Raw genomic sequence first — 25,870 nt, forward strand, 5'->3', positions numbered from 1 at the left:
GAATTAACAATAGGTAAAACAATAGATTACGTATGTATAATTCAACTGCAAATTAGAGTTAGTTATGTTAGTAGTATCAACAAACAATGTATATAAAAGTTGTTTGTTCTAACCTAAACTTTCAATCTGCGTACTTGGTTTTCTTGAAAAGGATACCAAATTAACCCCTTGTGGTCCAAAACGTAAATACAATGGTAATATCCACTCGTTATCGAATAAAGTTCAGTTCTTTTTACACAACACCTTGTTATTGTCAGTTTATTGTATGCTTATTCTGTTTTCCAGTTACTAACTAACAGAATAAGCTATTCCCATTGTTACTGCTGGTTCCTTGCAGCATCCCGGGCGTCATATTTCCTTTGAGAAATGGTCCTACCAACGCGTCGATAGTCCTGCACCGTGTGATAGACCTCAAAGCATTCTGGCCAACACATAGGCTTGTTGCAGTTTTTGCAACCATCTGAAGTTTGCACCCTCTTTATCTTTCTATCACAACAGACAGAGCAGTCTGGCTTGTAGTTCTTGGTAGGGGTCCAGCCAAAATGTCTCTCCGTTAGGCGGAGATCCCTGTCAGCTGCAAGACTTTGACGGCCACGGCGCTTGCGGGTTGAAGCCAAACCTTGTACCAATCCATCAATAACCCCTTGTCTGAACTTCAAATGTGACATCTTGCCCTGAGGATTGACTTTCTTGTAAAGAATGAAGCCATTTACAACTGCAACTTCACGAATACGGTGGTAGATGGGTGTATACCACTTGTGGCTCCAATGAGGGAACTCATAGTACTGAAGCAGCTGATCCATCAGGTCAACGCCCCCCATATACTTATTGTACTCAGAAATACAAACTGGTTTATGTACTTGTCTGAAGCCTGTAGCATCTTTCCTGTCCCTGACCTGATTGACATTCACTCCAATGCCATGGATTGTTGACAACACATTCACACGCTTATTATCCTGCCAAGTGCATGCCATGAGGTTCCCTGACTTCTTGAACAGAGGGGCTGCACCACGAGCCAGGCGAATGTCAGTAAAGTTTCTTGGATATCCAATGCGGTCAGGTCTGATGGTACCACATGTTGCAATATCATGATCCATCATTTGCAAACTGAGAAAAGGTGAGGAATAAAAATTGTCATAAAACAAATGATGTCCATATGCATGAAAGTTCTGTGTGAGGGCGTCGATAACATCGTACCCAAGTCCTAGTCCTGTCACGTTTTGTTTACCTGTGTAGGGATACCAACCCAAGCAGTAACCACTGGTGCTTTCACACAAAGCCCACACTTTCACTCCCCACTTTATGGGTTTGTTGGGCATATACTGCTTGAAAGATAGTCGTCCTTTGAATTTCACCATACTTTCATCAATTGACAATTCTCGTTCTGGAATGTAGTGCTGCTGATATGTTGGACCAGTAATATCAAGCAGTGGGCGAAGCTTATACAATGGATCATACCCTGGAGTATCTCTGTCTGGCTGCAACGAGTTGTCACTGAAGTGCAGGAAACTAGATATAAGTTCGTATCTGTTGCGTGGCATGTATTCAGTGAACCCACTCGTACAAGTCAGCCAGAAATCACTCCAGTAATCTTCCAGATTTGGTTTTGAGCAGAGCCCCATCCCTATTTGTATTGCTAAAAAGATCTTCACATCTGCAGCAGTTACATCTTCCCAATCATGGAAGCGGGAGCAAGTAGGAAAATCAACTGGAGTATCAAAAAAATGCAGTGCATATCGATTTGTCTCTGTAACAATCAGATCAATGGCCTCTTCCGGAAAGAACAGAGAGAAAAAATCATAAGGAGTCTTTCCCTGCAACTGTCCAGTAGCTCCATGTTCTCTGGTATACTGAGGGCACCATAGCGGGACTATTCCATCATGGTCACGCCACTGTAGATCACGGATCCTTGGGTCATTTCTGACTGCATTGGCCCCTGGTTGAGGTGGCGGAGCATTGCCTTGGCCTCGACCACGCCCCCTACCTCTGGCTCTGCCCCTGCCTCTGCCTCTACCTCTCCCTCTTTGGGGGGCAGCTGCCTGTTGCATAGCATCATCAGAATCAGATAAGGCACTGTTTGGGTCACTAGAACTTTCCCTTTCACTAGTAACATCATCAACTGGTGGGGGGACATAAGCCCCATCATCATCATCAGAGGATGCAGCATCATTGGGACCCCCTGTAGCATCCTGTACATTATGTACACCGGGCATAGAATCATCACTGCCACTCAAATCATCGTCCAAATACTCATTTTCAGAGTCAGACTGGGCCACAAGATCAGCCACAACATCGTCTACTGTCATCCTTCTATTACTCCTGGCAGCCATTCTTCCTCAAATTTACCAAAACTTTGAGATCAAAATGCTCCGAGACTTTCTACACATCAACATACAAGAAACACTTGTAAACAACGCCTAGTGTATCGATCTACACGGAATACTAGCGCAGGACAAGCATGTGCTGCCTCCTGGCCTAACACAGTGGACCTAAAGTAGCAATAGTACAATTTCGACGATCGTCGCCTCTGGCGGTTTACCCCTATGTTTCGACGATCGTCGCCTCTGGCGGTTTAAGGGTTAAAGGCCATATATCAAGGTTTTTTGCCATTTTCTGCTGTAAGACGATTTCAAAAGTGTACCTAACACTTTATACAATACAGAAAACCAAATGCAATTAGCTCCATCCATTTTGAAGATATAGCCAATTATATGTTTGACAACTTGATTACCTAATCAGGCTAGCAACTGGCTTGTTAGAGCCAGGCGGCGGGTTCAGCAAAAGTTGTGATGTAGATCAGGTTATCTGTACATGTCATGCAATCATAAAAGCAGGAGGGCCTTAATTAATTATGCACACCTGGAAGTAATGTGTTTCATTCACTATGGTGTATTGTGTGGCTCCGAATTGTGTCAAGGATAGCACAAAGAACAATCGAATGACGGATGGGACCCATTTTCATGAATTTCCAAAGCCAGTTGAACGAGAGAGGAGGAAGCTGTGGATTCGGAAGTGCAAACGTTTGGAGTGTTGGAAGCCTGGGCCTTCGGCCAAACTTTGCAGTGATCACTTTATCGATACGGATTATCACATGAAGCCGGATATCTGCATCCAACTGAATATTAAATGCCACTTGTTAAAAACAGCTGTTCCAACCATGTCAATTGCATTTAATGCCCGAGGCTGCTGAGGTCGGTTGTTATACATAATGTGTAGGCCCTATTGGGGCCTGTGATACCGCATAGTGTCTTCTTGTGTTCCAGCCATAGCAAGGTGACAGCGACACAGGTCAGTGTCAGTGACAGCCACTGTCAATGACAGATTATTGTCATCTGACATCTAGGCCTATCTAACGTTGCACGGCATTATATCGTCACGTCAAGATGATTGTGCATAATACCGTCACTTTTCAATAGTAGTTCAGCGTCATGACATAACTGGCGATACAACACAGACGAGGCGAAACAATATTGTGCAACATTAGTCTGTTCAAAAATCATACATGTTATGCATCTGCAACCGTCTATCAATGTCTTCTTTGCTATATCGGCACGTCTGCCATGCAAATTGATTAACCACAAATTCTAATCACTTTCGTCCGAATGATCACTCTCATTATGATCTAGTGATATTAATGGCTCGAACATGTACGGCTCAACGTTTAAATATCCTTCTATATCGACCAAAACATCCTCAAATTCACTGCTCTCACTCTCTGAACTGTATGCGGAAGCCATCTTGCTTTGTTCTGACTGACCTGATCTACGTCATCAAAAAATCCCTAGCGGCCACATGTGGAACTAATCTAAAGTTGTGTGTGGTGGGAAATTCAAATAGTTTAAAATTGAAAATTGAAATAACTAAATAATGACTTTATTATTAGAATTTTTTTAATGTCTGGGATCTTGTTTTTTTAACCCTCAACATATTTCATGAGTATCAAGCATGTTTTCAAACCTTGATATATGGCCTTTAATCACTAAATTGTCCTGGGAAGGTCACCAATGAAAAGTTCTCGTTCCTTTTCTGCAACTTGATTACTTCTGCCTTCTTCCAGGCTACGTGGGGTTACCACGATTTGATTACACGGACGTAGTCAAAGCCGAAACATTTCCAAAATCTTTCTCAAAAACTGTTTATTCAAGCAAGGCATCAGTATTAAATACAAATTTCCTAATTGCATGCAATTACAATATTATAAATCTATTCGCATGCTATGAATTAGCAATTTGCCATGATCGGACAATTTGGACAGTTAATATCTTCCCTAACCCCATTAATATTATAGTAAACTACGGAACAAACAAAACGTTTAAATCGACTGCTTCTCAATAGACAGTATTTAGGCACGAAATCGCGCATCCCCGACAAATGTATTTCCGCTGAATGATACTAAATCGTTCGATACACCACATTAACAATATAATAACTAATTCAGTTATCATCCAATTACAAAGATTGCTGTCCAATCGTCCAATATCGCAGCATGCAGAAATAAGCTTAAACTCGACGAAATTAAAGGGCCGATATTTTCTATATCCCGGGGGTATGCTTTACATATATAGACCTTAACTGAACCAGAGTGGAAATTAAGGCGAGGCTACCCTATGAAAAAAATTTCTGTAGTTACCATAAGAGCACCATAAGTTAGGTACCATATAGCTTCACCATAGGAAGTTTTATGGTAACTCCTATGATACACTCATGGTGGAGTTAATGGTATCCTATGGCGTTTTTGGACTATTACCATCGAATGTTAAGGTAGCTGTGGTGTTTATGGTGACCTATGGTAACATCATGTGGTTCTTTTTTGGTGATCCTATGGTGGTCCTGTATGGTGCTTTCCATGGTACCTCTATGGTGCTTTCCTTATGGTACCTTTGTAGTGGTGTTTATGGTGACCTATGGTAACATCATGTGGTTCTTTTTTGGTGATCCTATGGTGGTCCTGTATGGTGCTTTCCATGGTACCTCTATGGTGCTTTCCTTATGGTACCTTTGTAATAATTTGATGGTGATTTCTGTATGGTACCTTTATGGTGTCGCTATGGTACAATAGAAGTGATTCTATGGTGCTTACCATATGGTGTTCCAAATGTATGATGATGTTTCTATGGTGCTTTCCTCTCGTGTGCCTATGATAGGCACACCAGAGGAAAGCACCATGGAGTCTATCATAAGGTGGTGCATATTTGATGGGATGGTGGTTCTTTATTGCCTCTTGTACCATTATACAAGCTTGTGAATTACATGTATGGTTTCTGTATGGTTATTTTTATGTACCACTTTATGGTTGTTTGGTTATCAGAATATGAAGAAGACACCATACAAAAGTATTGCCATATTATTCATCCAAGACAATTCAAACAATGCATAGATAAAACGGTCATTTTGGAACATCGTTCAATTGCAAAATGAATGAATGAATGAATGAATGAATGAATGAATGAACACAGTATATACAAGTATTGGTGCGGGGTATGGCTTCGGACAGGATCAGGAAATAAACCAAGAGCCGAGTAACTTTTGATAAATCTTTGTTGTTGAATCATCAAATTGAATTGTTTCTGAAAATACAAGAATGCAAATGGTCTTACAAAAATGTCTTCACTTAGCACTGAGAAATCAATACGCTGCTGTGAGATCACCCAGGAGACGTCCTCCACATACATTAGTACACCTACAATGCACTGCCCGTACACGGACACGTGCACCGAGGTGCGCTCGCAACAGTCTGACAGAGCACAAACAGCGACCAATACAGGCCCAAATTCTCGGGTCCACAGCTTACAACGATTACTCAAATGGGGCATGGGAGATCTATACATCATCATTTACCTCGTTTATAAATGCTCTTGGCCTAAACATGAGCACAAAAGGGAGAAACTCCCACGAAAAAGACGCGCAAGGACATTTCTCAAAACACACAAAAAAGGCGAAGGCGCTGACGTCACAACTCCGGAGCGGAAAAGTGGGCGCATCTGAAACTAACGCGCGCGAAATTCAAATTGGCCGTAAAACAATTACACGCAGAACTCGCGATTTAAACATTGGGTTTCAGTAACATTCAAAACAAGTATATCTGTATGAGCATTGTAACAATAAGGTTATACTCATACATTCTAGTTATATTCAGAAGTATTTTGGCAGGTGCTGAACTTCAATATGTCTGAGCTTAAAGCCCTTTGTGACAAAGGAGGCAAGAGACTGAATAACATTTTCATCATTACAGGACAGTATTTTTGATAGTTTGATGGTATTGCAGATAACAATACTATCAGTGTAGATGGTAGAGGGCAGTGTTTGAAAACATTTTCGCCTTGCAGAATCCAGGAGTGAACAGTCAAAAAGAAAATGACATTCATCATCTAATGCATTACAATGGGTACATAACCTATTGACAAGTGGAATGCCAACATACCTGCCCGATTCTAAAGTTAGTTTATGCACACTTTGAAAACTAGGTCAGATGGGAAACTCTTTAGGGTATGTAATGCATCTTCCCTAGGAGTACCTAGCAAGCATAAACACGTCGGTTAACTGTGGCTGTGTTTTTACATGTTGCCCCCTGGTGGCTTAACAAGGATTGCTGTAAGACTGTGATATGGTTTCTGAGATCTGGTCTCCAGGTAACAGTCACCCAGGAAGACGTACCACCATCTTTAATGACAACAGATCGGATGACAATGACAGACGACGCAGCTCACCTTGTACTTGTACCCTATAATTCCTCAGGAGAATACACTAACCTGTCTTTTAAATTGATAACTAGAAGTCTTAAGTCGTTCTTGGAGAAGGCACCAAGATATAATTCTCCCCATGTTCATCATATAGAATGCTTACAAATGGTGGTTTGATGAATGACGGCTTGATTTAGCTAATTGCAGCTCATCTAAAGGAAAAGCACCATGTACACTCCTGAGGAATTTTAGGGTACATCTTTTGCTCAAGCCTTTGAGAAATTACAATTAAACCCCAAAATTTGTTCAGCACCTTGTCCTGGATTTGCTCTCCCTATAGCATCTTTGTCCTGCTCCACGTCGGGCACCTTGTCTTGCGTGGGCTCTGTCACCTTATCATCTTTTTTCTTTTTTTCCCGGCAGTTGCTCAATTTTTCGTTTCCATACATATCAAAAAATCGTGTCCCCTTGATATCAGGGTACAGGTCTGTCACATAGGCTGAAAGAAAATAGTAAGTGATAATGAAATCAACGAACACAGCACCATGCCCTTTTGAAATCCTACAGTCATCCCTGGCATTCGGTGCGTAACGAGCAAAAATTAGGCAAAAAATGTACAGGATATGAAGGTCTGCCTGCAATTGAAAGGACTGAATTTAGTCTCTGAATAAGGTCACCAAGGGGTACGTGGATACCAAGTTTAAGCTCAAAAGCATTAGTACAACCTCGCTATAACGTACATGCCCCGATCCATGCATAATGTACGTAATATCGAGGTGTACGTTATACCCGGGAAGCCTTCTGAAGGTCAGAGTGCAAACCAACCTGGGGTGGTGTTCCCGAAGCCATCGTTAGCGTAACGATGTCGTTACGGTATCGTTAAGCCATCGTTAAGTATGCGTCCCGGTGCCCGAAAGGTTCGTTACGTTTAACGACATGGTTAATTTAACGACAGCCCCAGAGCTGTCGTTGGACCATCGTTAAAAATAAAAATCCTAGACTGGCTCGGTTCGCGTGAAATTATTGGTGTATTCTCGGTTATTCAAGTCTTTGCGTAATTACTTTCTATTGTAGAAGACAGTGTTGATCCCAGTTATACATTAGCTATATATCTTCACAGTGTCACCGGTCCATTTAGTGTGTGCAATGGCTGCTGCATATCTACTAATGCAAAATGGGCAAGATGGACTAGACCGATGCAGGCAAGTTGCTCCACGGGAATATCCTGTCAGAGAAAATCCTCTGGAAACCATGACTGACGCCCAATTTATAAAGAGATACCGGATTGATCGGGCCGGCCTTCAATATTTTCCTCAGCAGTATTAAGAGGAGAGCAAATTTAGTTCATTGCATTTCGTGATTCAATAGATATGTTAGACTCTAGAAATCAGATAAAGGTTTGTGACAGAGTGTGTCCTAGCATCTTGCCGAATTACTTCTTTAGATGATTTAATTTATAAATCCATTAGGGAGTAGCTGGTTTCGTTATTGTTATCCGTCCCAGCGAGGAATTTATCCAACAATACAGGTTTCTGTTTTTCAATCACAAGTCGTTGTTTTTCTAATTCTAAACGTTCCTTCTCAACAGAGAGTCGTTCCCGTTCGATTTTCACAAGTTCCATGGATGTATCGTTGCTTGTGGATTTAGCCGTTACTTCGACACGTTTCACCGATGATTTCGTAACGCTACCCTTCGGTGTCCCAGTAGCTGCACTTGGTTTTGGTTTGGTTGTGGTAGTGGACGAATCAGCAGACAGCGGCGGTTTTCCCTCTGGAATTCGCCGTGCCCACGGGGACTTTGGTTTGGCTGGCGCAGGGTTATCTGATTCAGCTTCATCACCAAGATTACTGCTGCCGAAGAAATCAGAACATTGCACCTCTTGAGAATCAGAATCTTCATTCGGAGAGCCAAGTTCATCAAAATGTAGCGTAGCTGACGATGAGTAAGTTGAAGGTCTAGCAGCGCTGTCGACTCCTCTTTTTATCCCATGTGACAACTGTGTTGAATACACAGATGTATCAATTCCACCATCTATCCCTTCTGTTGCTGTCTTTCCTATGACCATCAGAACCTTTCGCTCAACCTCGTTGATGCGCACATCCTTAGCTTTCCCACCGCCCGTTTTAGCGATTTCCTTTCTTTGCGGAGTATCTTTTTGCTTGGTCACACTGGTCCAATCAGACCACTTCCTCCGCATGTCGTCTGCCGTTCTCAACGTTTTTGAGACCGAATTAATGCTATCCGTTATCTTCTGCCATGCTATTCGTTTCTCTTCATTATGTACAGCGTCTCTAAATTTGTTAAATACGGTCTTTTTCTTTGCCTGAACGCCTTCCACCAATGCGTCAAGCTCAGTCTCAGTGAACTTAGGCTTCCTCTTTAATTTCTCGTCGGGCATCTCAAAAACGGTAGTTCCTCGTCGCTATCACGAATGCAAACCTATTGGGCAGTATCAACCAACTGAAGTAAGGGGCGATTATAGACTAAATGCGTGTGCCTGGTGGGGCCTTTTTATGTATGAGGAGTATTATGCAAACATAACCACTAATAAACCAATTGTCCGGCGTTGGAGAATTACGCATTATACTCAATGAGCGAGACCGTAACTACACCGCTAATCGCATATGAATAACGAGACCGTAACGATGGCTTCGAGACACAGTCGTTAATCTGATCGTTAGGGTCTCGTTAAATGTCATAACGATGTCGTTAACTTGGCATTTAACGATGGCTTCGGGAACACCACCCCTGATCCATTGTGAATAAAGGCATAGACCCAAGAAGATCTGCGACAAGAAAAACAACATGCACACTGACTTGTGGGCCTAAGGAAAGCCTGAAGACATTCAGTGTACACAATCAACGCCCTGATTAGTTAATTAACAGCGTAACTTACTGTGATTAACTTAAGGAATTATGACCAAGCCGGAGGTCATTGGTTTGCGATACCAAGACCTGTCGGGTGTAGCGAAAATACAGACCAAATCCTTAGGCGCTTGTGTCAGGGTTTTGGTCATAATTTGAGCTACACCCGGCGGTCTTGGTATCGCAACCAATGACCGACAGCGAGATCATAATTTCTATTCTAAAATGCCTCCAACTTCAGTGATATTCAGCCATTTTCTGTGGTGACTGTGTAACTTTTAATGAGTGTGTGCGTCGCTTGGTCGATTTGTGGAAGTGGGCTGGCTCGGCATTTCATGATGTAACCTGACGTCTTTGCCAACGTCCTTATGTCAAGATTTTAGAAGACTGTCATGATATTTGGCCTGAAGGCAAGGCACATCTTTTTGGCTGCTAAGTTCTACTGGAGATTCGTGAAGACAATTAGGATGACAGTAGTGTGTAATTAGAGACTGCCGTGTTATTTTGCTGTATGGTACAACTAATAAAGTTCTTAACACTGTCATAATAAATTGGGGTTGTTGGAACACAATATGAAAAGGATTTGTTATTTTTTTAGCTCTGTCGACTGGTTTCGTGAGAATGAAGAATAACCTAAGGCATCGACAGTCTTGTAGACAATGAAATTGTAATCTGTATTTACAGTTGACCGAGATTCGAAGATAGGAAAGTGGAGACAACACTGTTTCGGAGCACATGATATAACATCAAGTGATACGTCATAGCTCCAGCACAATTAAAACCTTTTGGGGTGTGAATTTATATTGTGAAGTAGGTTTGTTGAGTGTAGGGGTGTGCTGGCAGTGCACTTGTATGCACACTGACTATACAGGCTATAATTGTCTTGGGCTATAAGTGTGGCACCTGACTCTACAACAGAATGTAATAGATCATAGGAACTTGAAAGAGCCTGGTGAAATAGTGATCAACTGCGGAGGAGTGGTACCAATGTTCCTGAGGTGTGAATTTAAAACATGCAGGTATAGCGAGTTTATTTACAATAGAATAGAGCATGTGGTAAGAAGTCATCTTTGCAAAGGTCACGTAAGCCACTGGTCTTTTGGGAGAAATGTTCACTGTAAATTACATTCTTCCCTGAGATGTACTTTGTGACATAAGAGAGTACTGATTGATGATATACAACAAAGAAAATACAATGATTACACCAGTGCTGCGATTGAAATATATCATTAGCCATTAACAGTCTTGCAGGAAATTCAAGGATGTGAAAGAATTGGGAAATCCATGAAAACCATTGGTTATTTGGGAGCAGTGCTTGCAATATATTGTTCCTGGGATCCTTGGTGACAGTGTTTTGGACATAGAGAGTACTGATTGATGATATACAACAAAGAAAACAGAGTACACTGTCATAAGCTATTGAAGTTGGTAGAGAAGAAAATATGGATCTGATATTTTCTGGTGGTGTCTGAAAGTGAAAGATATGGTATTAGGTAATTTTGATGGTATGGGTTGTGGGACGGGGTTTGTGTGGGCAAAGAAACGTTACAAATACATGTACATGTAGTGTATTGACTCGTTTCTAAAAGATGTGGTAGGATTTGGTAGTTGCTGTGGAGCCTGGGTAGGTTATTCACTGTAAGACTTCATGGTAGACGACGTTACTGGTATAGTTGGTTTTGTTGCTGTTTGCGTCTTTGGCAAGTATTTTGATGTTTTGTCTTCTTCCTACACGGCTCATTGCCACGTACAATTGTCCGTGGGAGAACATATCTTGTGGGAGGTAAATGCCTATTCGCTGTAGAGTTTGGCCTTGAGATTTGTTTGCAGTAATTGCAAAAGCAAGTTTGATAGGAAACTGCCGTCTCTGCATTCGAAAAGGGAAGAGGTCTTCACTGGGTACTAATGGTATCCGGGGTATGAAAAGTTTCTTCCCAGCATGCGTGCCTGTGGCTATGGCGGCTTCAATGACATGTGGGTGTAGGTGGAGGACAGTATATCTTGTGCCATTGCAGTGGCCGTTGATGGGGTCGAAGTTTCTTAAGAGTGTGATAAATCTCGTGTGATTTACATCGTGCGTGTGCCGCGGTGTCCCACGTCTTGTACTTACATGTAAATACGATTAGTTGCCGCTTGGGTCTTCTTTGCCGTCAGGTCTTGGTCTCAGTATGTCATCTGCCAAACCGGGAAGAGAACGGACCTTTTATAATGCGCGCCTGTCACGTGGCTGGCTGATGCCGCCTGCTTAGCACTTGACCTCAGCCAATCCCGCGGCGGCGCGACCGGGCGAGACAAAGCGACGGTTCTTACCACACTCCTCCCAATTTTAAAAAGACAAGTAAGTCCGTTTAAAAAAAACACTAGTGCGAAGAGGTAGGCTCCGAGTTCCATTGTTTACCCAACAACGATAAAATAACCCAGGTAGCACAGACTAATAATGTCCGTGCTATTGTTTTTCCGCTATGTACAATATACAGTACTGGTGCGACACATCTAAAGGGATACATTGCAGAGGCGTAGCCCCCGGAACAGGTCCCTTGCCTCTGGGCTCAGGCAGCACAGAATATTGAGGATGGTCCTCCAGTGAATTAGGCATACCACTCGAGCCGGGTTGGCCGGAGCGTAGTGCCTGTTAACCACGTAATCCTGAGAGTACAGCTCATCGTACACTGATAGATATTTCCGCTCCATCTCGGTGAACGGGGAGTTGTAGCACTGTGGGTCCGGGCTTATTCCCCGACTCACCACCATCCTTCTAAACGCCTCCAGATTTGGCTGCCTCATCTCGTTTTTAAGATAATGCATTAACATGTGGACATTGTACGTCCACACAGAGAATTTTTGCATCCAACCATCAACGGTTGGGGAGGACACAGACGGGCAACATCCGTGGTACTTTAGCAGAGCCGCTTCGGTGACACATTGCTTCTCACAGTCGAAGCAAGCGGTGTCCGGCTTTAGGAACCAGGGGCAATGCGCCCGGACGACATGCCGCTTCATGTGGGTGGTTTTATAGGCGCACAGTGGACAAATAGATCCACTGGGCTGCATACGCCCCACCTCAGTTGCAGTAACCCAGGAGCCATCGCGGTCTTCAGGGTCTATGTGGCCGATCACGTAACGTTGCCCATCAATGGTGATGGTGCAAGACAGCTCACCTACTGCTGCCGGGGCGTTGTTCAGGAAGTCCTGCCCCTCATCAGGTACCTCCAGCAACGGAGCGTTCACAAAGGGAAGGCCGGTCGCGACATCCACAGGGAGACAAGACCAGGGAGTTGCCATTCTAACTAAAAAGAGAATTTGAAAGCGAGAACAAAAATTAGTCTAAGTACTTCCTATTTGGCTGTACCTTTCTCCCTGCCCTTGTGGTTACCGACACCTCAGGCCCGACATCTGGGACATATTCTGGCCCATCTGGGCTATTGCTCAAATTGGGCTCTTCTGAAACAGGACTGTTTTCCGTTTCCTGGGCGTCCGTGTGGCCCGCCTCATCTAACGGGGGAGCGTCAGCATCTCCATACAGGAGCGTAGCATCAAGGTCCACCTCCTCAGGGAGACCCGTTAACTCCTCCTCCTGCAAGGGCGTTTCCAGCAGGGCCAGTACCTGGTTATCAGAACCAGATAATAGCTTATGCCGAAACCTACGGAGCCACAGTGGTAATGGGGAATCGGCGCAAAACTTCAGTCGGTCATGATGCACCACTGAATCTCCCCTCTGATTCCTAATTTTATACAGTGGGTGATTTTCTTTAACCACTAGGAATGGGCCTTGGAAGGGAGGGCGCAATTTGCTGCTTAGCCCGACTTTAGTTGCGCTGTCCCTCTTGTAAATGGCATCACCGATAGAAAATTTACGTTCATAAGACCGTAAATCATACGTTTTCTTCTGGCGATGCTGGGACGCACGGATGTTCTCCCGGGCAATCTGGTGGGCTTCCGCCAATATTTTCGTTAAATGCTGAACCCAGTCACATGGTTTGAAAGCCTCCAAATTTGCCGCGGTGACCCCCAGCATAATATCTGCCGGCTGCAACACCTCCCGCCCTAGCATGAGCATATTGGGAGTAAAACCTGTTTGTTTGTGGACCGTGGCATGAAGTGCCATGGCCAACTAAGGCAAATATTTGTCCCACTCGTTATTTTTTCCTTTCAGGAAGCATCGAATCATTTGAGCCAACACTCGGTTGTACCGCTCCACCTGCCCGTTACTTGACGGGTGATAAGCGGTGGTCCTTGTCTTGGCTATCTCTAAAGCGGTACAAAAAGCTTGAAACAGGTTAGACTCAAAATTGCGGCCTTGGTCAGTATGGACCGAGACCGGGCATCCAAAGGTTACGATAAAATGACACAAAAATTTGTTTGCGACCAATTCAGCGTGCTGGGATGGAAGTGCCGCTACCTCAATCCATCTAGAGAATTGGTCAATCATTGTTAACACATATTGATTGCCAAACTTGCTGGTGTTAAACAGCCCCAGAATGTCCAAGTGCACCCTTTCCATAGGAAAACCGGCGTGATAGCTTTTCAGAGCAGCCTTGGCAGTCCGGCTTGGTTTCTTGTTGGCGTTGCACACCTCACATGATTTCACGTGCAGCTTCGCATCCCTAGCCAAATTTTGTAATAAAAGCCGTTCTTTGGATACTACCATCATCCTCCATCTCAATTTGATGATAACCGCAAGCTAAATCTAGACAGCTGAATAACTTATTGCCGTGAAGATGATCAACTATGTCGGAAATCAAAGGCAAAGGGTACTGATCACGACGAGTGCGCGCGTTAACTTCCCTAAAATCCAGACAATACCGGACTTTCCCGTCCTTTTTCCGGACAAGGACTGGAGCTGAGGCCCACTCCGAGCAACTAGGGCGGACTACTCCAACACCGAGAAGTTTTTTCAAATGTACTTCTTCTTGCCCTTCAAATTGGATAGCAGTTCGTCTAAGCTTTGCCTTGCAGGGGGGGTTGGAACCTGTGTCAATTTTGTGTTTTATTCCTTTAAGACACCCCAAATCAAAATCATCTTTGGCAAAACGATCTTGGTATTCAATTAATACATTTGCAAAATCAAGCTTTTCCTCTTCGTTTAGATGAGTGCCAGACTGCTCAAACAACTGGGTAAGGAAATTAGGAAGGTTAGCGACTGCCTCTTCTAAAGTATGAAATAACTGTGGAATGAAAGTTTCGGTCTCCTTGGGACCGAAAGATTCATCTTCATTAACGGACTCTAAATTTATGGACGGTTCAGCTTTAGAATTTCCAGTCGGCTGACGACCGGAATTATTTACCGTCCTGACCTCATAAACGTTTGCCTCGTCTTGGGACAAGACTGACTGAAACTTTGTGGCATTGCCGATGTGATGGTTCTTTCTCAAACGAATTGGTTTTTGCGAGTCATTAACGACCTGCAGCACAATGTAATTCGCCTTGGCTATAGTTGATGCGACCAATAAACTCCTATTATGCTGAGTAGGCTCAATGACAAGCTCTGAATCGGGGTCTACGCAGTGTAATAACCGCGCGCTAACATAAGAGACGGTATTAGCAGGAACTGAGACGGCGTTGCTGAGAACTACTCGACGAGCGGCCGTTCCATTCTCTTGGCTTAACTTTCTAGTTTTGATGATCTCTCCCCTGACAGACAAGCAACTCTGCTTGATGTCAAGTTTACAATCATGAGCGGCGAGAAAATCTAGTCTCAGAAGGAAATCGTCCCTCATCTCAACTGCATGAACATTCCAAGCATACCGCGCTTGGCCTAACTTGAACTTAAACTTAGGAACTTGGAACGCTTCAATGGGTTTGTTACCAAGACCCCTTAAAAGAATCTTGGAGTCAGAATGAGGAGCCAACCCTCCAAGTTTCTTATATAATTTCATACTGATGAGAGTCACCATGGCTGCAGTATCAATTACCGCCGCGGTCTGTAGGCCATCAATTTGGACAGGAACTGTTAGACTCAAACCCTCACATCGGCGTACGGACGCTGTCGTATCGGTATAAACATCTAGAAATTGAGATTTCGGAGTACTTTCCGAATTCACCACATCATAATCGGTACGATCAGACATAAAATTTTGGCCAGTCTTATCCCGGGCTGAGCTTGGGCCATCAGTCTCAACCCTTAAGCGTTTCCCGCCTTAGGTGACTTGGCAACAGGAGACTGACTCCTGTCGCTCTTTCCTGTCTCATTCCCGGACCTATTTGGACAGTTTCTCTGGTAATGACCAAATTCTTTGCACGAAAAACATTGGACCTTATCCGGGGAACGGGCCCTACGTGGCGTAGCAGGTGGGGTGAAAGGACCCTGGGCCCCGCTGTCTGGTTTTCTAAAAAGTCTATGTTTCAACTCTGCAATTTCTTTCTGCATTCCAGCAAAACGACTTTCAAACGGGTCAATGCTTACTGCCCTGACCAAAGAATCGTCAGACTCCGTGTGGAACGACACCTGGCGATGTTTGTATTCGACGGGTTTGGAAGAACCATAAATAGCCTTGCTGGTTGCTTGGGCTTGTTTTACCAACTTAAGCGCTTTTGGAATATTGGCCGGTTTTTGCTCCATGGCCTTAAGTGCAGAAGGCTTGTCCCGACAACCCAACAGAAAATATTCCGTTGCATTGCGTTCCAGCGCCTTCTTACTCTCACTCCGAAACGCATCATCTGCCAAAAAGTAGACTCTTTGGGAAAATTCTTCCAAAGATTCGTCTTCATTTTGCCTGATGGTGCGTAGGGTACGTCGGGCCGTTGACGCTTCTTCAGTCTTGGAAAAACGGCGCCTGAGCTGTTTACGCAGGTCTTTATAGCCGGACACCTTGATTTTATTCGCATACAGAGACGCGTTGCCCGACAAACACTTGTATAGATTGCGCAATTTCTTGCCGTCTTTCCAATGTGCCTCCTTGGCGATGCGTTCATACTGCAGTACGAACGCTTCCCAGTTATCTTTCTTATCTCGAGAAAAAGTTTGCATCTTAGGTAACATCGGACTTCTAGTCCGCTTCTTATGCGAATGCTTATGTTTCCTATCGCGTCTCCGCCCCTCATCAGAAGACGAATTAGATTCTGCATCAGATGACGGAAACGACGATGCTAGGGAGTCACTAGAAGAGTCAGTGGTGACGTCAGATGGTGACGTCGTGGCATCTGAAGAAACTGCTCGACACTTGCGGCCATGACGGTCCGCAACCTTCCCCTTAGCTTTAGCAGGCGAAACAGATCTATAACTTGATTTAGGCCTATGCGACGCCTTAGGTTTACCGTTATACTGGCTTGAGGAATGTTGGATCCTGTCAGATCCTTTTTCATGTTTCGGGCTTTTTTCGGAACGCTTGCCAGTGCGACCGTGATCACGGCGGGTAGGCCTAGCTCTGTTATCAAACGGAGAAAGCAAGCTGCCTACGCCGGCTTCAGCGTCTGCAGCGTCTTCACCGCCGATATCATGACGGAACTCGTGAGACATGGGTTTACCAGAACCGTTTATTTGCAACTTGAGTACCTTAATTCTGTAGCCCAAGTCTTCATTATCCCTACGTACACAGAAATTTTCGGTGGTTAGTGCGGCGGTATCGGCATTCGCACCGCGCACCTCCATCTTAGCCCGTAGAAGCTAGTCATTTAGCGCCAAAATTTCTTCACTTTGGCGACAGCGGTCCGCCTCATATTGAGTCCTACAATGCGCCAATTCTTTTACTGCACGAGCTGCATTTTCATCAGAATGGGCGACATGTTTTCTAAAATCTTCGGCCTATGACAACAAGTTATCATCACAAGAAATATGTATTGCTTGAATTCTATCATCGAAACCCCTCTCCCTAAGTTCAATTTCCGAACGATGTTCAGAAAGGGTTTTCTCAATCAAACGAGATTGGTCCTCGACTTTTTGCTCGAGAATCTTTTGTCCGCTTTCGGACATGGCCAGCTCGCACTTTAAGCGGCTACATTCTTCACGCAGCAGATCTACCGTCTCAGACTCTTCCTCGGTATCGCCAAGTGCATCAGAGTTACCCCCTTCATTTTCATTTAAATTCCCCACAGAAGCTAAACCTACAAATTGATCATCCTGTGGATCAACAGGTGCTTCACCCGTTGTCTTCACAAGACTAGCATTGAACCTATCTAGTTCGCGAGGGTCCGCGGTAAAGGAGATCATGCCCGCGGCCACCCACTCGTCCCACTGCGCCCTTCCAAGCCCGGTCAGGTGTTGCATGATTTCTAACGATAACTTTCGTTCCTCTCTCCTCTGCATTATAAAATCGGCGCGTTTATCGCCGATCCCAACTAAACTGCATAATACCTCTTTAGGTGCAAAATTAATTGGAATTGGAACAGGCTTTGGGTTCGCCATAATGATTTGTAAGTGAAATACAAATTATTTTTACCTTGAAACTGTACGAAATAACTTGGAATAAAATTGGAGAAGAATATCAGAGCGGAAATATCAGAAGACTCTGAAATGACAGTAAAAGGAGTCTGAGAATGGCACTACTGAAATTCTAAACTCAAAACGTTATTTAAAACATTATTAAAGTATAGCACCTTTTCGAACTATTCACGTTCGAAACTATTAAAATTGTGGTCCATAAAATTGTTTCAATAAAAATACTTGTCTGGGAGGTTACGTTCATTCATAACGAACGAAAGCAATACTAATACATCGGTAGTTATAATTCAACGAAGACGTTGTGACAGCCACTTTAAATTATTGTTGGCGCAAAAATTTGTTTCAACTCAACGTCGCTCTGGATATTATCCAAAGTCCGGCTAGACATAGAGTTCCAAGAAAGTTAGGGCCTATGAACCCACGACAGCTTAATCCTTTCTCAATAAAAAGTTCTTGATAAAAGAGTTGTGTTCACAGAAGCGTGTAGGCCTTAGGCCCTGGCATTAGGTCGTTTTTGAAAACAGCGTCACATGCTTGTAATGACCGGTTGAAATTGAACACGTCGCCGCGCCTAAGCCCTGGGAATTCGAATCTAGGCGTTCCCAAGTGAAATTTGACATGTAAGTCCGTGGCCGCGCACTAAACTTTTAGGCGTAACCAAATTCCAAAATATGTAAACACAACACGTGTTACGTCGAAAACGATGGCCTATGTGGCAATTAATATACCATGCAAGCCTGAAATTCCGGGAAGAAGTTATAAATTAACAAAATCTTCACCTTGAAAGAACAGCGAAAACAATGCGTCTGCGAAATACAGTTGAACAGCCCCAGTCAAAATTAATGTATCTGACCGAAACTGGTGCATGCGAATATGGGTGTAAATACTACAGTACGCATTTCGAAAAGTTCTGCGAGTAACCGTTTGTGCTACATGTCGGTTAAACGGGCGTTGCCTACGGAACTACGTACAGAAAATGACCAAAGTTTGTAACTTTTGTGCCTGAAGAATTTCTGGCCAAATTATAAACTCAAATACGAATCTGCATACGAAGTCCCATAATTATAGCATTGGCACGCATCAAACGATTACAATCCGAAGGTAGCCTTCAGACATGGCAAAACTAAGGTTTGGGAGCTTTTCAACCCTGAAATTCAGATGACTTTCAAATACAAGGTTGAACTAGGATTTTTGGCGTTCAAGTAAGAAACCCCTCGGCGAATGCTAAGTACGGAATCCGGGCAAACGTGCTACTCAAAAGTCATAGTACTCCCGTTGATGACTAGACTTAAGTCTTGGACAAAAACTGTCCAAGGCCGAAGCCCAAAAAACCCTTTTCGTCGGAAACATTGAGAGTCACCCATCAACATAATATCTCCCTCTCCCTTCCGTGCTCAAATAAGTGCGAAAAGGTCCTCAGGATGGTCAACGCCCTTATCTCAATATGTCCGAAGTTTTACTTCAGGTTTTAACTATATCCTCGAGATAATTCAGGTTCATTCTTTAACATGATATCTCCTTCTCTCTTCCGTGCTTTTTGAAGCTCAAAAAATCTCAGGATAGTCAAAGACCTAGACTGAATAATGCCGAAGTTTTTACTTCAGAGGCCGTGGCCAATATATGGCAAAGGATAAGACCCCTTCAGACAACTATACATGTCCGAATTTGTCTCGTCGCCAGTGTGATAAATCTCGTGTGATTTACATCGTGCGTGTGCCGCGGTGTCCCACGTCTTGTACTTACATGTAAATACGATTAGTTGCCGCTTGGGTCTTCTTTGCCGTCAGGTCTTGGTCTCAGTATGTCATCTGCCAAACCGGGAAGAGAACGGACCTTTTATAATGCGCGCCTGTCACGTGGCTGGCTGATGCCGCCTGCTTAGCACTTGACCTCAGCCAATCCCGCGGCGGCGCGACCGGGCGAGACAAAGCGACGGTTCTTACCACAAGAGCATTATAGTACAGTTGGTTTTCAAGTTGAGTTTGTGCGGTGGTAATTCTGAAGGGTTTAGGCTGTTGATGAACTCTAGTGGGTATTGGTGGTCATCTTCCAGGAGGGTGTCGCAGCTTCGATATTCTGTTGGCTGGCTGGGGAAGTTGTGAATGACATTGGCGTTGACTTCTTCGACAGCTTTGTTGGTTGGGGCTATAATTGCTCTAGACGCCATCCACTCTGGGTTGGTATAGTGCTCAGTAAGGTTGTTGAAGACAAAGTGTGTGAGATCTTGTATGCTGTCAGCATTTATGGCTAGGTCATCTGGGATAAGAATCTTGTTTGGACCTACATGTGGGTGTGTGCTTTCCAGACCATTACCAATGGTCATGAGGTATGCAGCAAAGTCCTCCTCATCTGAGCTTGTGCGCATATTCTGCGTTAGGTTCAGCATGTGAACGTGTTGCCAAATTTCGGATTTCTTTAGGCAGGCATTGACTATTTGAGGCCTGCTGCCGCGTCGTACAACCGGTAGTATTTGTTTCCAGTCTCCAGCAAACACTACTGTGAGTCCGCCGAAGTGGCTTGGGTTGCCTCGTATGTCTTGAAGTGATCGATCTATGCATTCGAATATGTAGCGGTGGCCCATGGAGACTTCGTCAATGATAAGCAGGTTTGCGCGACGAAGGAGTTCAGCTGTGGCATCTCTGGTAGTAATATTGCAAGTGGAATGTTCTTGAATGTTGATAGGGACTTTGCAACGGGAGTGAAGTGTTCTGCCACTGTGCAGGAGCGTCGCTGCTATGCCTGACAGCGCTGTTGCCAGGGCGATGTCCTTATTTGCTCGTACTGTGTTCAAAAGAATGTTGAGGACATAGGTTTTGCCTGTACCACCACTTGCATTGAGGTAGAACATTTTGCCGCTATTATTGTTGACACTTTCTAGTATTGCTTGATATACAACTTGTTGGTCGTTATTGAGGGAGCTTATTTGCATAGGTAAGGATTCTGTTAGTGACGTGGTATCAAAATCTGTTTCTTCCTGGATAACTCGCGGGGTTGTTGCAGTCTGTAGAAGACTTAGGTCTGGAGAAGGCAGGTTGAAATCCCTATTCAGGTCCAGGTTGTCTTGATCTAAAGTTCTTTGCAGGTACAGGAGAACCTCGTTTAAGATGGCATCGTTTGGTATCTGCAGTTTGTCCCGGTGCAGGAAGTCTTGGGATAGTTCAACTTGCCATTTTTCCCAGAATGCTGGTGGATCTGCTGGTCGACAGTACATCAGAAGTGTGGTGAAGAAATAGCGCAGTTGATTTCCAAATTTGATGGAGGAGGCTTCAGTCATTGCGAGGTTGATTTCATTGTCATCAGATATGAGGCCTAGTTTGTTGCAGGTATCTCGAAAGGTGGGGCACAGTGTGTCATCTATTGTACGAATATCTTCGTAGCTGCATGGTCCTGGTTTATGGTGCAGCAACATGCGTAGGTAGTACAGTTCGGATTGGTGAGGTGTAAGGGCGATGGTGGGTATACGGCCGATTGTGTCTGCTACGAATTGATAATTTTGGTCAAGAGAAGTACCGTGTTTTCGTCGTTGCCAGGCTTTTTTTGAGGCATTCCAAGTGAAATAGCGTGGGAAGTCTGGGTAGGTGATGTTTTTAGCTTCCTTATCAGTTGCATTTGTAGTGAAGAAGGCTGTCAACTTCGTGATAGGCTGACCATTTTGAACGGTGTTTGCAGCAGCGTCGGGTTCAAATAGGACAACTTGTTCTCCTGGCAAGTGGCAGGGCAGTTTTTCGACTGGAGGGTATTTTTGGTGTAGGGGGAAGTTGTATATTCTCCAAAAGGCCTCACTTGCAGAGATGTATCTGGCGTTCAGGTATGTTTCTATCTCATCATGAACAGTTGTCCCATCAGTCAGTTGTAGCATAACACGATCTTGACCTTTCGTTATGTATTTGTAGAGGTATTTTACAGCTTGGATGGAGTGGACTACTTCAACATTGATGTGGGCTGAATAGCGTAGGGAAAGGTAAGGGTTGTATGGTACAACAAAGGAATTGTCAACAGTGTACTCAGGGTTATATCTAGGATTTCAATAGGGCATGGTGCTTAGTTATAAAAAGGGGCAGATCATTTATAAAAGGGGCACCCTTCAAGGGTGTTGAAGGAAAAAGGGGCAAATGCAACGCGCCGCAATTACCGATCACCAAGCTATGCTGAAAGCTTGCATCTGACCACTGAAAATTATCAAGTGATTTATTTATGTAATTGTGTATCATGCTTTATGTTGTCTATGTTGTCATATTGCTTTCTAGTGATAAGTCAATGCCTAGTCTATCTCATCTCTTTATTCTGCAGACCTGCCTACCCTACCTTGGCTCAATGTGTAATCATGACCAAAAAAATGTGTAAAATCAAGGAACTATGTGTAATGTTGAAATAGTAAGCATAAACAATTTTTAAAAAAGAGTAAAATTCGAACCTAAATGTGTAATTTTATTTTATGTCAATTACCGTGAATGATACACCATACATGTACACAAGTTACTGAATGGAGCCTTATTGCTGACCCTTTTGTAAGCAAAATCGATGGGGTGAGAAATCCCCTTCATCATTATTGTCTCTGAACAATGTCTATTGTCGAGAGACAATAATAATAATAATGTATAACTTGTTTTAACATAAACATGACTGAACAGTTACTAGCAGTCTTGAACAATGTCTATAACTTGTTTTAACATAAACATGACTGAACAGTTACTAGCAGTCTTGAACAATGTCTATTGTCTCTGAACAATGTCTATAACTTGTTTTAACATAAACATGACTGAACAGTTACTAGCAGTCTTGAACAATGTCTATTGTCTCTGAACAATGTCTATAACTTGTTTTAACATAAACATGACTGAACAGTTACTAGCAGTCTTGAACACATTTTCCTAATGGTAGGCTACTTCAGGCTTTTATAATAAGCAGACTTGATCTTCTTCAATCTATCACTCGAGTAGTCACTCCTACCACCATTGAGCAATCTCCCCTTTACCACCATCAATGCATCAAGGGTATTTGACCCCATTGATGCTCTCTGGTCCGTTTTGTTCTTACGGACGCAACTGAAGATCCGTTCACAGCTTGCATTGGCATGTGGGATGGTACATATACCAAGCATGACTTGTGCGAGGTTCTTGTAAGTGAAATGCCCAGTAGAATCCTTCACTTGGCCAATGGCGGACCAGGTTGCATCAATCCTGTCTTTCTTATGGGGTTGCACATCTAAGCTCTGGTAATCTGCAAATTCCAACTCCAATGTTTCTCTTGAAACACCTGAAATAATAAGAATTGCACAAACAATGAAGTTATTTAACTATTAAAGGAACAATTAAAGTTCAGGGATGCCTGTAAAAGAATTGTCTGAAAGGAAACACCAGCACTGAAATTGCAAGACAAAGTCAATTACATTATACCAAACATAAGATCAATCAGTGATCAAAGTAGATTAATTTTATCGGCATGTAGGTATATATAAAAAAAATAGCTCGGCCCCTCAGGTTGCCTTGATCATTTGTTGAAACATGATGATGACCTACCTTCAGGGAGAAGACAAGGGAATCTTTTGATGAAGTACAGGAGGTCAGTAGATGTGGCACCATTGAGACGTAAATCAACATCAACTACTTCAGCATGCCTTAAGAGTTCTTCGTCAAGGTGAAGCTTCTCCTTTATATAGCGACAACCTTCCAGAAAGCATTGTCTGGCGGTGGCGTAAAATTCCTTGATGCGGGAATCCCTCAGACGGTTTTCAGCTTTCCTGGCAATGGCTTCCCTGGCATTATCACCAATGATCAGATCGTTATCCAGCTTTTGCCCAACTCCATTTGCAAGTGACACCCCAGTAGCTGTTCTCCCATTCAATGCTCCTGGCAACTTAAACCTGATCAGAAGGTCCCGGAGCAGTTTATGGAGAGTTCTCCGTAGGACATGGATAAGAGGAGCCTCGGACTGAAGTGTCTCATTTGTCTTATTGAAAACCGCAAGCACATTCTCCAGGAACATACAATATAGTTTATTGGTAGGCGAGCGATAGAACCTGTACATACGCCCAACCCTTGTCTCAGGCTGCTCTTTGCCAGCAGCCTTGGTCTCAGCATCAGCAGCATCTTTGAACAAGCTATATAGTGCTTCCCAATTTTCTAGGATGCGATCAACACACCGGCTTACACTAAGCCATCTAGTAGAGACATGCTTGAGAATCTTAGTATGTCGTCCAACATCATAGAGTTTCTGGTAAGTGTCCAATGCAATGAGTCTGTTGCTTGATTTATCCAAATAGAAAAACGTGTCTGTAAGCACTTCATCAACCTTGAACGGCAGGGCAGCGGCGAATTTTTCTGCTGCGTGATGTATTAAATGACAGGGACATCCAGAAAGAAATATGTCACTGTTCTTCTCTACCATAAAGGCAAATACGCCCTTTCGGTTACCAACCATTACATTGGCATTATCTGTGCCAAATGCCAAGCAATTTGACCAAGGGATAGGCTCATCCTCATCTTTCATTTCAGCATCCAACAGGTTGAAGATGTTTTTGCCTGAAATTACAAAATATATAATAACTCCTTTTTATGTATGAAAGGATTCCTGCAACTTGGCCAATTAGAATCTGCTGTGATACAAAATGGCAGGGTCTCCGCCAGAGGGTAAACAGGGTAAACAACCCGTACCCTCAAAAAAGTTTAGGGTAGGCCTACACATAGAATTGAACAAAATATAATTATTTTGCATTATAGACCTAGAAATGTGTTGACCAGATATTTAATAGCTAGAAATATCAGTTCTAGTTGATATTTGTGATGAAAATCACCTGGAAAACACATAAAAGGTCTAAAATGAAAAATAAAAAATGTTGAGAAAAAAAAATTTGAAATTTTTTTTTTGGGGGGGAGGCGTACCCTCAAAAAAAATCCTGGCGGAAACCCTGAATGGGAGGTAGCCTAGACCGTCACGTATTATAGGTATCATACTGTATATCAGGTAACAGTTATCAATTACAATTACAATTATTTTATTGCACTAAAGTGTACAGAGACAGTATGGCATTTAAAAAGAAAACATACAAAAATATAAGATTACAATACAATGAAAGTTAGTAGAAACATACAAATGAAGTGAGTAAGCAGAGTCAATACTACTACTATATCAATCATTAACCTCAAATGAGATATAGGCCTATATGTGAAGGCTACACCAATACAAGACTGATAAGGAAGGATAGAGCTTACCTGTAGCTGGCACCCCTTCTAGAACAGGTACTGACAGTAGTTGAACCGTCACACCATCCTCAATCGAAGAGCTGCTGACCACCACTGGAAACTGTTTTTCCTTTTGGTCATTGGACCCATCTGTGGCTATCGAGAACGCCCCAGTCTTCATCTTCTCCTTCATCTCGTCTTTAATCTCTGCAGCCATGTGTTTTACAATAGCAGTTGTCTTCGACCGGCCACAACCATACAATTTAGCAATTTTGGAGTCCGGAAACGCTTCCTTAACCACCTTGGTAAACTCATCGGCCGCCGTCAGCGGCAGATTCATCTTGACGATGAATTCAGTCATTATTGTCTCTGCTTTGACAACTTGAAGGTCAAGTGCTTCGTTGCGTTGGTGGAAGAAATCCCCCACATTGTGGGTATTCTTTGCAGCCTTCATCATATCAGTGTGCTTTTTACCTTTTTGGTGACGCTCAATATCATATGAACCCGAATGGGCAATCGAAAAATCAGATTTGCAGTACGAGCATCGTGCATACTTCTTCCCCCTGTCACTTGCAGAGATGCCCGGAAAATCGCAGTATTTGTTGTTGAACCGCTGACCTGTGGGTTTTTTCTTTGCAGCACGTTGAGGCCCAGCATCATCATCATCAATCATAACACTGTCATCATCCGACATGTCGCTCCTGTCATCGTCGACATCGAAGCTAGAAACCGCAGCTGGCGCCTTCCTCTTCTTGGCAGACGACAT

At 43.4% G+C, this 25,870-nt stretch overlaps 3 protein-coding genes across 3 annotated transcripts; all 3 read right to left on the reverse strand.

The window, feature by feature from the left end:
- Nucleotides 1-317: 317 nt before the first annotated feature.
- Nucleotides 318-2,330, reverse strand: LOC135500953 (piggyBac transposable element-derived protein 4-like). Its single transcript, XM_064792669.1, has one exon. It carries the CDS (start codon nt 2,328-2,330, stop codon nt 318-320), a length of 2,013 nt encoding a protein of 670 aa, XP_064648739.1.
- Nucleotides 2,331-19,862: 17,532 nt separating this feature from the next.
- Nucleotides 19,863-21,782, reverse strand: LOC135500954 (uncharacterized). The gene has a single exon (XM_064792670.1). The coding sequence runs from the start codon at nt 21,780-21,782 to the stop codon at nt 19,863-19,865; it is 1,920 nt and encodes a 639-aa protein (XP_064648740.1).
- A 1,023-nt stretch (nt 21,783-22,805) lies between these two features.
- On the reverse strand, nt 22,806-25,870 carry LOC135500955 (uncharacterized). Its single transcript, XM_064792671.1, has 3 exons — nt 25,135-25,870; nt 23,443-24,444; nt 22,806-23,179 (listed from the first exon to the last, which is right to left on the reverse strand). The coding sequence occupies exons 1-3, from the start codon at nt 25,868-25,870 to the stop codon at nt 22,806-22,808; spliced, it is 2,112 nt and encodes a 703-aa protein (XP_064648741.1).

Source organism: Lineus longissimus, chromosome 17 (genome assembly GCF_910592395.1).
Source record: "Lineus longissimus chromosome 17, tnLinLong1.2, whole genome shotgun sequence".
NCBI classification, from domain to species: Eukaryota; Metazoa; Nemertea; class Pilidiophora; order Heteronemertea; family Lineidae; genus Lineus; species Lineus longissimus.

Bases quoted from the DNA above. Each gene is read 5' to 3' on its own strand.
- LOC135500953 (XM_064792669.1), bottom strand. From the start codon at position 2,330: ATGGCTGCCAGGAGTAATAGAAGGATGACAGTAGACGATGTTGTGGCT.
- LOC135500955 (XM_064792671.1), bottom strand. From the start codon at position 25,870: ATGTCGTCTGCCAAGAAGAGGAAGGCGCCAGCTGCGGTTTCTAGCTTC. The intron at 24,445-25,134 runs GTAAGCTCTATC...TTGTAATTTCAG, and splicing joins AGAAGGGGTGCCAGCTACAG to GCAAAAACATCTTCAACCTG. The intron at 23,180-23,442 runs GTAGGTCATCAT...TTATTATTTCAG, and splicing joins CCCTTGTCTTCTCCCTGAAG to GTGTTTCAAGAGAAACATTG.
- LOC135500954 (XM_064792670.1), bottom strand. From the start codon at position 21,782: ATGCTACAACTGACTGATGGGACAACTGTTCATGATGAGATAGAAACA.